A 14,151-nucleotide genomic window follows, 5' to 3' on the forward strand; every position below is an offset into this window, starting at 1 on the left:
TCTTCTCTGAAACGTGAACAGGTGTACACTGACCAAATCAAGGATTAGTCTTCTGTGCTTGTCAAACAAAAATAATATTGAAGCATTACATCCGTGTAACACATCCCCAAGTATAGCTGAGACTTTATCAGCTGTAGCAGAATTTCACCAGATAGACATTTGTTTCAGAAAATATGCTGGGTGGTTATTTTGACTTCTCTTTCTCAAACTCTCATATGACCCATATTAAAGCAACTGTCTCTGGGGGGAAGAAAAGAAAAAAGAAGAAGGATAAAATCACATTCGCCTCCTGAGCCCTAAATGCCTTTATAAATGGCTATTTTTAATAAAAGCGTATGAGCTTGTATTGCTTTTACACAGTGAAATGTAGTAATAGTTGACCTTAAAGTAATGCCTGTCTAAATCAGACTACAATGACATAAAAGGCTGGATAAGACAATCTGGTGTTTTGAGTAACTGTTGATAACTACTTAGCGCTGAATTAAAGAGGAACATCTGTATCTTGCCACTAACCACAATAAATGTACTGTTGGCACTAAAGGTTAGTAAACCAGCTGGAACTATGTCCTGTAGACTTTCCATCCATTCATTTTAAATAACAGAATAATAGTGGCCATTTGTTGAAATCATGTTTTCAACTCATCAATGGATAGTCTTCAGCAGTATCTACCTCTGATTCCTTAGGTAGGTCATGATTAGCATTACCGCAGCTTTGACAACACCCCTGTTTGCATACCATGAAAGTAATCGTAGTTCTTGCATGATGTTAATTCATCATGTTAAGAACTGTGGATCTGCTATTATATATATGTGTGTGTATATATATGCATCTATTATTTTCTCACTTAAAATTGGGATGAGCAATAAAATCAGGTATAACTTAGTTTGCCTTTGTGTAGCATACACAGGAAAGAGTGGTATAAAGACAGGTCATATTACTGCATGTAATATGGGCTGCATTAAATACCTGGATTTGGTATAAGAACACCCCACCAACTGTGTCATGAAGTTAGTGGGTGTTTGTATGACATCTTTGTTAGAATTCAAAGGCAGCAACTGAAAATCCATTGTCCTGTCTGTGCCTTAAGCCACATTTCCAGGGTCATATTAAGTGTTAACTGGCCTGGAGCTGGAAGAGTGGAAAACATGGCATGGCACCACTCACTAGCCCCCTTCTTAAAAAACTAGCTTAGCTCCTGCACTGTGACGAGTGTTTTATCATGGAAATACCAAAAGGAGGGCACATGGTGATCTTGAGAAGTCATTCTTCATGACTTATCTTCTGACAAAAAAAGGAGGGAGATTTTAACAAAAGAAGATGTCTTTTATTGGCCCATATTCAGAATTACTGGGCACAACAGATACTGCTGAAATCAGATGTTCTCAGCAGCAATGGAGTATATAAAACTAAGGGTATAGCTCTGAAAGCACAGAATTTTATAAGAAAGCTCATTGTTAGGGACAGGGAAAGATGACAGAAGAGACAGGCAGATAGGAAGGACAAATGTGCCTACCTAAGGAAAGCTGAACTACAAGTGTTAGTAATTACATTATAATAAAGCAGAAGAATTTCATGTCTTTATAGTGCAGTGAGACAAATAATACATGAATTTTTGATTGGTTGGTTGGTGGGTTTTTTGTTTTGTTCTACAAAGTTTTACAAGTATACTGTCCATTAGGAAATCATTAATATTTCTACTTCAGAAATACAAATCTTCAGCACCTATCTCTAAGAAAGGAGGTTGTCAATATAGAACAACTTTGATTATTTGAGTCAGTCTTCTACAGAATTAAGTTGTAGATATCAGTGTGCATCACTTGCATGAAAGTCTTCCCTATATCCCCATGTGCTTATTTTACTTTGTTGTCATGAATTTCCTTTAGATAACAGGGTTTTAATGTTAGAGAAGATTTGTGAAACTAATTTTGTTGCTGCAAACAAGGCAGTCTGTAGAAAAGCAAGAGGGGATACAAAGAACACAAAGTTATACCAGGATTGGAGATGAACTCATGAGTGGGATGGAGAGTACTGATTATGCTGGAAAAAAAGGGAATTATCTAAGTGAGATAATCATAGCTTTTAATGTGTTCAAGGAAACAATGTAAATGGAAGAAAACTAACAATTCATACTTCTCAAATGTGTGAAAGGAAGGAAATGTTTAAGATTGATTTTTAGGAGATTTTAGCAGTTTAAAAAGTCTTGTAAGAGGTAGTGGTGGAAGTACTATTCAAGTTATAATCAAACATGGTTGGTACCAGTAGGAATTGTTCCATCAAATGCAGACACTAGGTGGATGGTCCTCATAGTCATTTACTGTTTCTCATTGAGTGACTCCACTCAAGTTTGCTTTTTTATTTCTTTTTGTTGTTACGCACTCTGCACTGCACTGCATTGCAAGGATCTTCCTCTGCAGTTACACATGCTGTACGTGTGTGTGCGGGCTTACGATTACATTGATTCATGGGCCAGGCTGAAGTCTCCAAGTCACAGATTTGTTATGCAGAGGAAGAGGATGATATTCCTGAAAATGTGAATTGGGCTTGTTTTGGGTAAGTCAGGAAGTTTACAGTTACTGCAATAGGAACTCCCTCAAAACCTGCCAGTAACCTCCCAATTAAAAAAAAGTAAATCAAATCTAGGTTTGGGGTTTTTTTTACTTTTTATTTTCCCCCGTGGAAAAATAGAGAATTGGAGAGAGCTGCACAGGGTAGTACTGTAATATATGAGTTTAGGTTTTTCTGTGAGATGTTTCCTCTACCAAGAAGGATGGCAGGGGAGGGATTAGCTTCAGTGTCCCCTGCATTTTCTTTCTTGTGTAATTATGGGAAATGCATTCAGTGTGCAAGGGTATCATTGCTGTCCTGCTGTTTTATCATTTCTTTATGAGATAATGTTGATTTCAGCAATGAAATGCAAATTTAGTTTACAGTGCTCCTTTTCTCCATATAAAGGTTAAAATGCATATTGTAGATAATACTGTTGGTGGTGCTTTTGAAACAGTCTTTGTCAACTAATTTTGGCAATACATGGTTTTAAATGCTGTTCAATGCAACTGCATGAGTTTCGTGTTGGCCTACATGAATTAATTTTAACCCAACGTGCCTGTTGTTACCATTTTGGCTATAATTCGATCAAGTCATCATAAAACCTTGGTACCAAAGGAAAAAAAGAAAAATTGGATGTGTCAAGAATATTTAATACATAGTGTGCCTTCTGTGTGTTATGGCAAACCGAACATACGATTATTGAAGTTGAGCCATCTTAACTTTAGAATCATAAAATTCTTCTAATACAGGGAGCTAACATACTCCTAGGAATGCAGATGCTAATGGATTCTGTGTTTGGAGGGTATGTTTCTGTTTACTTATAAACAAATAGTTTGTATTGCTGGTGATAAAAGGACTCAGAACTTTAACAAGTCCTGTTACAAATAGCCCCAGTGTAGATTATAGACAGCTGAACTTACTAAATGCTGGGACTCCAACAGCAATAAAATACAGGGAAGAATGGAAATAGTTTTCAGCTAGCAAGCAAGTTCTAACATAACAGCAAGGCCAGTACTAACGGAAGTTGTCTTTTTTATTGTTATCTCTTTAATTTATCTCGCTTTCCTGTGTAAACTGCTCACTATTGTGCAAAGAGAGGGTGTGTGTTAACTTCGGTGACATTGTGTTACTCCCATTAAGTAACACAGTGTGCAGTTTTTTTCAGCGTGACTGTACTTAGGATTTTTTTTTTTGCCCCAAACTGCATAAGCCAAGTAATGTTTCATAACTAATAACAAATCCCATTTCTACTTTAGGTGGTACTGCAATAAATTTGCTGTTGTGGTTAGTAAAAAGATTATATAGAAAAAGCAGTGTGAGTTTTTAATATATTTGGTATGAAAGAGTAAAAAGGTGGGGGAGAGGGTTTTATGAAATTAGATGTTCTGTTGTAGACAATAATGGAAAATAGCTCTGAAAATGCTGAGTTGGAGTAATGAATGAATAATGTCTAAAGTTCATCAAAACTGAAAGAACTCCTGATGTGAAATGAAGCCTCCTAAGAAAATTCTGTTCTGTGGCTGTTTTGCTTTGCTGTTGTCGCATGTCACGCATGAATGAAAATGCTGCATTCTCTGGGGAGCGGTAAAGCTTCTGTGTAGGTTGTTTATTTCCTTAATCCCTCCTTCTTCGTGATTTCCAATGTCAGATATAAAATGGAAAGCCTGTAAATATAGTGATTATCATACTGATTATCACCTGCATCAGGGAACGCCCTGGCTGGCCGTTGTAACCCTAGCAGCCTCCACATGTTACAGCCACTTAGATTTTAACCTGACTACTTTATTAGAGACGTGAAGCTCAGTATGAGGTGCCCTAGGGCTGCACAGATGGGTTCTGCTTGTTTCCTGTTCTCACTGTTATTGTGAATAGATACTAAAAGGTTCTCATCGCTTTTATCTGGTTAATTTACTTTGAACTGTCCCTGGCATTCAGGGCCTGCCTCACATTTCTCACCATTTTGCAAGCACCAGACTGTAGTCTCCAAACGTGTGTTCTGAGCTTTATTATCTTTTTTACTGGAAGGGCCTTAATTCTTAAAGGGATGTCATTCTGAGAGAGGCTGATTCTTAGGGGGCTGTAGGCACAGTCCTCACTGAAAGAAACTGCTCGGGAGTTATTCTGAGGTTCGGTTGATAGGAGAGAAGAAAATTAATATTGCTGGTGTTCTTTGGCACGTTCAGACACCCTTAGATTAGAGGTCAACTGCAGGAGAATCTATGATTGTAGGCTGGCTACCATTATTCATGTAGCCGGGCAGCAGACCAGGCTAAAAGATGACGCTCTAACAGGAAAATCCGAAGATGAGATACTTTTTAACAAATGTGCAATCATTTATCCTTTCTTGTGGAAGGGCCAGGTCTTTCAAACCACATGTGCTATGCATGGGTGCCCCAGTACAGAAAATTAAGATGAATTCTCTCAAAGTCTCCCACATAAGGAAACACTACTTAACTGGAATAGTTTTTATTTCACAGATGTAAGAATGTACTGGTGTCCAGTTTCCTGGCCAAACAATAGTTTAACACAGATGTTAATGTCCTGCTGCATTGGGACATGAAAGAAATCCCCTTAGGACAGATCAGTGTAACTTCCGATTTCAATTGCATGACCAAAAACCTGAGGTTAAAGAAGTAATTTGGCTACAGTACATAATTTTTAGTCCATTTTCTTATTCTCTGCCCCCTTATCACTCCCTTATTTTGGGGTTTTTTTTTCTGTGTCCTGGTCCCTTTTGAGGCTTTCTCGATTGTGTTGCAGTTCATTGTAAGTGCATCACTTTAGAGTGGAAGCTTGCAGGCTCCTTTTTTCATATGAGCATAGGCTTTGTTAATCACACGCTGGTTTAGGAAAACACTGCATGATATCTTTGAACCCTACACTCCTTCTTGACAGCCGGGCTAGCAAATGTCATTGACTGTGTGATGTACAAGAAGGAATTCAATTGTAAGTAAATTGTCAAAGTGGCTAACCTTGCCCGCACCCAATTGTCAGGACCATGATTCAGTTTTTCTGTCAACATCAGCTAAGGCTAACCCGGTCAGCCTTATGTTTCTGCAGTGAAGCAGCCTGAGGAGTTGTGCTTTTCAGCTTATCACATTTTATTAACCTCAACTTACTGTTGCTATAATCAATTGTACCCACTTCAAATTCTTATATTGCCCCCAAATTGGCAGATCATATAGGTCCACAAGTATGTATTTTCTGCAGCACTGAAAGCTGTCGTAGGGACACTGGACTTAAATGGTTTGGTACGGTAGTTATTTTTGTTTAGTTGGATCAACTCACCATTTTGGCTCAAGACTTATCCCTCTATTAATATCACTTGGCGAAGATAATCTGGAAGAACGCAAGTTAAAACATAAAGACTTTGAGGGTTTTCTGCAATATTTGCAATGTTAAGGTAGAAAGTGAGTAAGGGAAAAACATTGCTATTGTCTTCTGTCTCCTTGCTTTTATTTCAAAACAGATTTTAATTGCTCCAATTAATATAAATAAGAAATGAGGACATTCTGATACCCTGATGTTTCCTCTGTTCTTGCAGGAAAAGAACATAGTTAAATTGCCTAAAGCAGTGATTAAGACATCAGAGTATTTTAAAATGCTCATCTGATTCCACCACAAGGGTTTGAACACATTTTGTGATCCTTTTTTTTTTTTAATGCACTGTAGATGACAAATGATTTTTTTAAAATGGTTTGATAACCTGTATCCCATGAAGTGCCACAGATAGAGATATGATACAATTTCAATTAAAAATATGTCTGAAGGATGTTTGTCTGGATTTGAAGTAGTGGTTTCCTAGTCAAAGCCCTATCTCCAGAAGTAACTTCCCTCGCCTGGAAAAAACATATTGTACCTTCTTTATTTGAACTTGTGAAATGTGTTGACATTGTACTGTTGTTGGGCTTGAGGGAAGGAGGGGGAAGCTTTTGGTGCGACTATCAGAATTGAACAACTGTATATGGGTTTACACTGATAATCGTGTAAAAGGAAAACTGGCTGAATGAGTTTCAAAATGTGTTATTTCTTCATTATCTAGCGCTTTATAATTAACTGTTCTTTTTTTATTATTTCAGGAAGCTGCCACTTTTGCTAGAGAGCAAGGCTTTGAGGTGAGTTAACCCACAATTGCACACTAAACAGATCCTAAAGGTTTTTTTTCTTGCTGATAATGAAGTTCTTTTGGACAATGATTGATGTGCTATTATACTCTCCAAGCCTCGCAGCGGTTGCCATGGAAACTTGGCAGTCGTCATGGTTTCTTTGTTCTGCCAGCTCAGTGTTATGACGCACTCTGCTAGGTCTGCACCCAACATCGCCTACAGATGTTATTTATTGAATTTTGAAAAGCCTCTTGGGAAGCCGAGAGGTTGGGCACAGTTTCAAGCTGCCTCTGCAGATATGGGACCTGTCAGTTTGTTCAGTTAAAAAGCTACCTCATTAGCTGCATTACACTCCATAAGGATTCACTGCTAAAGCAGTGATGAAGCAAGACTAAATAGTGAAATATAACACCGCTTAAATAACTTAAACCCTGCCATATGCGGATTATCATTATGCAAATGAATTTTAGAAAGGTTGTATATAAAATTGTTAGGTACTGATTAATGTAAACCGTGCTTCTACAAACAGCTTCTTTTAGAAGGGGTAGTGTGGAATTTGTGTTTCAAAACATATTCGAGTTGGTGTTTTCCATCTGTGCTCTAAAAATGTATGATCCTCTACTTTCTTGAAGTAAACACAGTTGATTTTACAGTGATTTTCAGAGCTTTTGATTTCATCTTCTTGAGGTATTTATTTGAACAGTATCTCCCATTGGCTAAATTCAGATAACTTAGTCTGGAGAGCTATCGACTATTGGTCTCTAATGCTGAATTCAAATAGGCAGGTTTTAAATACTATAATTAATGTGACAACAGTTGTGCTAATTTTGCAGATAGTAAGTGATCTTACTGAAATCTAAATTGCAGAACTGAACAGACATAAATCCTTTTACATGTTTTTTCAGTGGAATAAGACCCACCTTAATTGATTTGTTTGCAGTGTAAAAGAATAGCTAGGAGTTTGACTGCTTAACACCCATTTTGCATAAATAAGAGAAGCCGCGCAATTCAAACTGCATCACTTTAAGAACGTGCCACTTTTGTGTGTGGATGGTTGCATATAAAAAAAGAGGGAAAGACTGACAGCTTTTGTTCTACAATTTAGACTTCTTTAGAACCATACACCAGCAGGTACATCAATGCCATCGGTGTTTTAGATATTAAAACTGTGGGCTGTCCCATTTCATTTTATGTTTGCCAAATTCATCTGGCTGCTTTGTAGAAATCAAGACTTTTTATCACTGTCAGTTTTCATTTGTATAATCTGTATTGTTAGCATAAAAATACACTTTGGGTTTATTTTATCAAATGAATGAATTTCACAGATGCCTCCAAATATAATATGAAGCATAACAAATTATTGGTACCCTCTGGTAGCTAGACAATAAAAAAGAAAGGAAGTAGTGTATTAAGTCTACCCATTCTATATTTTTATTGCCCCCTTGAGCTAAAGACTTTGAATGTGCCTGGTTTAAATTCAGTTCTAGTGACAAACTGCTTTTGCTGGTGTCTGCTAACTACCATCATATTAACCTTTCCATTAGTGCTTGCTTAGAGATTTTAGCACAGTTCCTTCTGAACATCCTAAATCTGCCACATTTGATTACAGCATATCAGTAAAGTGCACAATGATTATGATCTTATCTCTTATTACCCCCTTGCTTGGTAGCAACTCACATGTCAAATTTACTGACAGAGATGTGTAAAACTTGATAAGTATCCACAGTCTTGTTTTCCCATTGTGCTGTGGAGGAAAAAAAAAAACCAACAAAAAAAATCACACTACTAATAAAGTATCTTAGGAAAAACTTAAAGAGCTTCAATTAGCCTTTCAATTAAAACCAAGAAAAATTTCCAGCAACTCTCAAAAGCTTGTAAACTTGATTCTGTGATTTATATTGAGAATAGAAAACTGCTGAAACATGGAAAACTAAAGGAAAGGACTTGAGTGACCAGGGCAAAAATCAAGAGGATATTTATCATAGAATTGATGAAAAGTTGCTGGTAGCTGAATTTGAATTGCAGCCTGGAAAGAATTTTATTTTTTAACAAAAGTAATCAGAAATCTTTTAGCATAGAGAATCAGTTGTGACTAGCTTCTTTTTTTTTAATTGTCTTCTTTTCTACCTCCCAGTAATTTAAATAGTTTGTGTGGACTAAATGCGTCTTTTAAACATGGATTGAGTTAAGTATATCTGAAACAATTTTTGAAAAAAAAGAAGTACAATCAAGTCAACTTCAGGAAAAAATACACCTTTTCTGAAGAAATAAAACCTTGTCATAGGCAGGAGAAAAAAATTCCATGACACAAATCTGGTTTTTTATTTGCAAGAAAAACCACATTCAAAAAAATTTTTATTTTTATGCTTCACTTTACCAAGAGTTAGTTTTCATTGTACTTTGCTGAAATACAAGTTATTCTTGTAAAATCAATCACGATATTTGAAGACTATTATTTCCTTCATTTTATCTCCTGACCAACACTTACCTGTAATAATCAAAAGCAGAACATTACTGCTGATGCAGTCTCTTCCTGGAGTGCATCACTGTTTTCTTTTTTTGTGAATTTCATGTCTATGACATTTTAAAACTATTAAATAGGTAGTAAATTCACCATCTGTGAAGACAGTGCTTCATCCTAATTGTAAGTTGCAGTCATCTCAGTAATCCATTGTAATAGTCACAATTTTTATCCCAGGGAAGCTCTTGGACTTGGTTCCCCTTGAAGTGGTAGAATGTTTGTCAGTATATTTTAACTGGATGTTTGTAATATGTTTCAAATAACAAAATTGCCAGGACAAAGGTTTATGAGGTTTTGTTTTTACAAAATGGTAACTTGCTGTTTATTCTATGTAGGAATTAGGAAAACAAAATCCTACTTTAACAAAAAACTTAGGGTTCAATTCTGTCTGTCAACCCAAGAAGTAAAATGAAGTGAATGGAACAGTAGGTATCGAAGGGGTTAGTAGCAGCTGCCATGCAAAATAATTTTTCCTGTTAGAGGCAGAGGTCTCCTCCTAAGTAGTTATTGGTTGGAGAACCAAATTAAAGAGTTTTGGTACCCTGGACGAAATTTAGGTCTTCAAGTTAATGAGGTACACTGCACAGGTCCACTGTTTTCAATGGATTTATGCCTGTTTAGGTCAGGGCTATGGTAGTCCCAGCTATTGTGTATCTGTTCAGAGGCAAAGATCAGAAGACATAGTTTGATGAGCAGTTTTAAATGTATGCAGTTTTTTTCATACTTTTATCTGATCCTGGGATATCTGATGTACTTTCTTTACATGCATATATTCCACTTGCTTGCTGGAACGAATGCCACATGCAAGGTTTTTCAGGTGCAGCATCAATAGGCAAATCACGCTTTTGTGAGATTTGTATGTCAGCTTTGTTAAATCAGATTCAAGTGTATAATTGGATATGTGTGAATATCCTGTGAATTTGGGACATGTTATAGAGGCTTTAGGACCACAAACCAGTGCAGTCTTACCATTCAGCCATGTCTGTACATACAGGATGTATAAGAAAGTCTTGATAAGTGTGCAAGTATGAGTCAGTGCAAAACAAGTATAATTCATTTCTGCTATTTGAAAATATTATGTATATTCTGAACAGAAATAGAAGATGACAACATTTCATGATGTTTGCCTGACAATGAAATGAGGGGCACAGTACCTCTTCAGTCTTATGCTGTAAATATTCACATATATTGTGGAAAAGTTAAAACCTTCTCAACACTGAGATTGCAGCTTTTCCACTATATAAGCTCTATTTTATTCTCTTCCTTTTAAAAATTTTAGTATAGAAAGTGATTTTGGCTAAAAATGGCCAAGTTAATTCTCACAGAAGATGCTATTCAGTTACTGTTAAAGTCTGCACAACGAGACACATCTCCAAACCACTCTGTTTTGAAATTTCTGCTTTTTAAAAAACTGCCTTTTTTCCCCTAAATACCTTCCTTCTACTGTTACATGCTTATTATATATTTAATTCTTCCTGAAAACATGTGTGCTTTTTACTTTCTTTCACTGTCTACTTTCCATCATTCTTAACTAATCTTTTTCCTCAGGGTCCTCTTTCCCTCATATAAGTTCATCTTTATTCTTCCTTAAACTGAAGAAATCATCTCTTGATTGTGCCATTTTCTCCTATTATAACTTCCTCGTTTTCCTTTTAAAATCCAAAGTGCATGTAAATACATTGCATGAATACCTTCAAGCTCTTTGATTTCTGTGCCTGCTTTGCTCCACTGTAAATGTGCTTAATAAAGTCACTAGTAGCCACTTCCTACTTAGCAAAAGCTAAACACCTCTCCCCTGTTTGATCTCCACGATGCTTTATTGCATTTTCCAGTTCATGGATCTCTTAATTATCAAGGCCTGAAATAGTTCAGAATTCAGGTGAACCTTCAGAAGCCTACATATTACCAAGCTGGAGGGCTGTATTTCTCCATCCGTCCCCTATTCAACAGCTTGTGCCACCAGCTGATACCCTCTCTTCACAAATCTCTTTAAAAGACATTTCAAAACAGAAGAGAAGCAATTTCAATTTTTTTCTCTGGCACCTTTAAGGGACTCCTCGCCTTTAGAGAATTAGGGGTAAGATGGCCCCTGTTCACTGTCCTCAGTCCACACAGAGGTGTTTGAGGTTCTCCTCTGGCGGAAGATGTTGCCTTCTAAAAGCTATATTGACAGTCTAAGCAGGAGGAAGGAAGAAATAACACAAATGATAGCGTACTGTATGGAAATGAAAAGTATGAGAGAATTTTAAGAAGAGGTAAAGAGACCAATAGGTAAGGGTAAATTATTTTCATGTTTGGTAAATGTGTATAAATCAATGGGCTCACTGACTACCAGAGTCGGGGGAGAAATTAAAGGGAGGCTAAGAGTATTGCAAAAGAGCTAGATAATTTTCACATAAATGGATACTGGTAAATATATAGCCCAGGCATATTCTCTGTCCATAAGAAAGGTGGTGCTTGAAGATCAACAAGATTACCAAAAATCAGCAAGTAACCAGGACTGAATGGTATGCAGATTATAGTTCTTGAAGTGTTTACCTGACCTGCTGATAAAAAATAATCAATCTCTTGTTAAGATCCACAGCTGCAGTCAAAATGGCACATACTGTACCTGCGTTTCAAAATAACACTGTATGCTGATTTTGGAAGATAAAAATCAACTTATTAATAATATAAATTAATTGTAACATCTCTGATAAATGACTTGAAACCACTCTGGATAGCTTTATAAATGGACTCAATTCATTATGTAATTGTGTTAAAAAATGAGTTGGGATTCATAATGAAGAGAACACAAAACAATGCCGAAAGTATTGTTATGTTTTCATATATTCAGTGCTAGGCCCTCACCACATCAGCTATGTTTCACTACAGTTGCTTGTATGCAAGAGCAAACGGGGAAAAAAGTATGGTGTTATTTAACACAGTATGTGTTATTTAACACAGATATGTATAAATCTGTGAACAATAAATCTGAGAACAAAAGCTTCTGACATAGCATTATAAAAGGATTTGATGCTTATACAAATAACAGGAATACCTATATCTAGATTACATTGAAAACTGAATAAATTAGAAATTGAAATCCTTGTGTTTCAGATCATAGGGCAACTATGAGAATAGGAAGGATAATAGTCTAATGAGAAGTTGTGCTATTAGAGTTTCTTGCATCAAGTTGAACCTTTCAGACTTGTTGCTGTCAAAGACATTGGGTAGATGAGAGGTTTGGTTCAGTATGCCAGTTCCTCTGTTCCCAGCTACATGCGCTATGGTGTACAAAGTCCCTTCAAAGAAAAGATTCCTGAAATTTTTGCATCTTAGCCTTACTGCAGAAAATCGGGGATGTTCTGTGCCCCACTGAATATAGCTTTCACCCTTTGCTTCCCTGCATCTCAATTATGCAACCAGCCAGTGAGCAGAGAGCATATTCACCTGGGCTCTACACCCCCTAAGGTGCTGCAGTCTACAGTCGGTTTGCTTGCTGAGATCAGTTGCTGCAGGGAAGTTAGAGAAACAGTATTTGTAATCCTGCTGAAATCAGAGGGATTATAGTACTATAAAACCTGGCTAAATTGGATGAAAATCAGGCTCAGAGTTTATCCAAAGTATTCTCTTACCAATTTTATTTCTAATTTTGTGATAGGTAAGGTTAGATTCCAGTCAGCAGCAAAGAAACCCACTAATTGCTCATTAGGAAATGCTCTGTAATTCCTTTGTTAGCTTTGCAGTTTTGCAGCAATTGGAATAGCTGAACTATCATTATAGAGATTAAAAACAATAGTCTCATAGTAATACATAAACCCTTAGGAGAATGAAGTATTCCTCCTTTTAAAAATCTTCCTCTACTGACAATAAAGTCTATTTTATACCTAGCCATAAGAAAATAAATCTTTGATCTGCTAATAAAGTTCTAATCTTTCACCACTTTAGTATGCTGGTAACAAAAATTTTCTTTCTGTCCATGAATAGACTGAAGACATTAAAGAGATAGCCCGGAAGACACAAGCCCTGCCAAAGGTGAACACTAAAAGGCAACGAATCGTGGTCTTTACCCAGGGGAAAGATGACACTGTAATGGCTACAGGTATATTTTTCATATCTCCATTGTCGCTCACAGTAAATACTCTAGTTAATCAATTACAAATTGTGGTTTTACAAATTATGAGCGTTAAATGGTAGTCAGAGCGTTTGCCTTTTGATGTTAGCCCATGTTTCTCATCTGTTATGCTTTTAATTGTTTTAAGGTTCTGAATTTAAGAAGTTAATATTTCACAAGAATGCCTGAGAATTTAGTTCTGAACATCTTAAGTTCTTTTTTTATAACATAGATCTAAAATATTGATCCAGTTGCTTTTACTCAGATTTTTATGACTTGAGATTTTATCTGTGTAGCCATCTTTGCTGCAAACAAGAACACACTATGCCTGCTGAGAACAGCTGTGCAACAGAATAGTATATTTAAACATTTGTGAAGAGGAGGAAGTGAAATCCAGTACTAAGTGAATTTCCAGGCTTTTTTGCTTTGAGCAGAAAGTCTCACTTTAGCTTTTCTCAGCCGTCTGCTCTTCTAGTCTCAAAGGATTACGTGGGAAAAAGGTGTTCTAGCAGGGATACAAGTAGTTTGTGCCGTCTAAATTGATGATGTACGACGCACAGATTTAAGCGTTATAAACATGACTGCCTACCTTTTGACAGTCTCTTTAATTCTGTCCACCTATGCTTCTAGACTAAATAAAGCTATTAAAAACATGTGCTGTGGCAAGCCATTTTAGTCATTCATTCCTTCACAAGGTAAGTTATTAGTCAGGGCTGAATTCCTCCTTTGGAAATGAAGTGAAATTGAGGAAGCTTTGCACCTGAGGGACTGGTGCTTACTCATACAATATTTGCCCAAAAATCAGAATTGGCTTCAGACTGTGGCTGCAGGGCTAGGCACTAAGTAGGTATGTCACTGCTATATAGATCATTCTTAGCAG

At 36.6% G+C, this 14,151-nt stretch overlaps 1 protein-coding gene across 6 annotated transcripts in view; it reads left to right on the plus strand.

Annotated features, from left to right (window-relative positions):
• The window catches only part of ADK (adenosine kinase), a 298,730-nt gene that overhangs the window by 243,635 nt on the left and 40,944 nt on the right, over positions 1–14,151 (plus strand). For all 6 annotated transcript variants that reach the window (XM_030030964.1, XM_030030968.2, XM_030030965.1 and 3 more), the window contains 2 exons: positions 6,628–6,663; positions 13,145–13,259. In XM_030030964.1, coding sequence (XP_029886824.1) covers positions 6,628–6,663; positions 13,145–13,259 — 151 coding nt within the window. The remainder of the gene's footprint in view (positions 1–6,627; positions 6,664–13,144; positions 13,260–14,151) is intronic.

The sequence above is a fragment of the Aquila chrysaetos genome, chromosome 11 (genome assembly GCF_900496995.4).
Source record: "Aquila chrysaetos chrysaetos chromosome 11, bAquChr1.4, whole genome shotgun sequence".
NCBI classification, from domain to species: Eukaryota; Metazoa; Chordata; class Aves; order Accipitriformes; family Accipitridae; genus Aquila; species Aquila chrysaetos.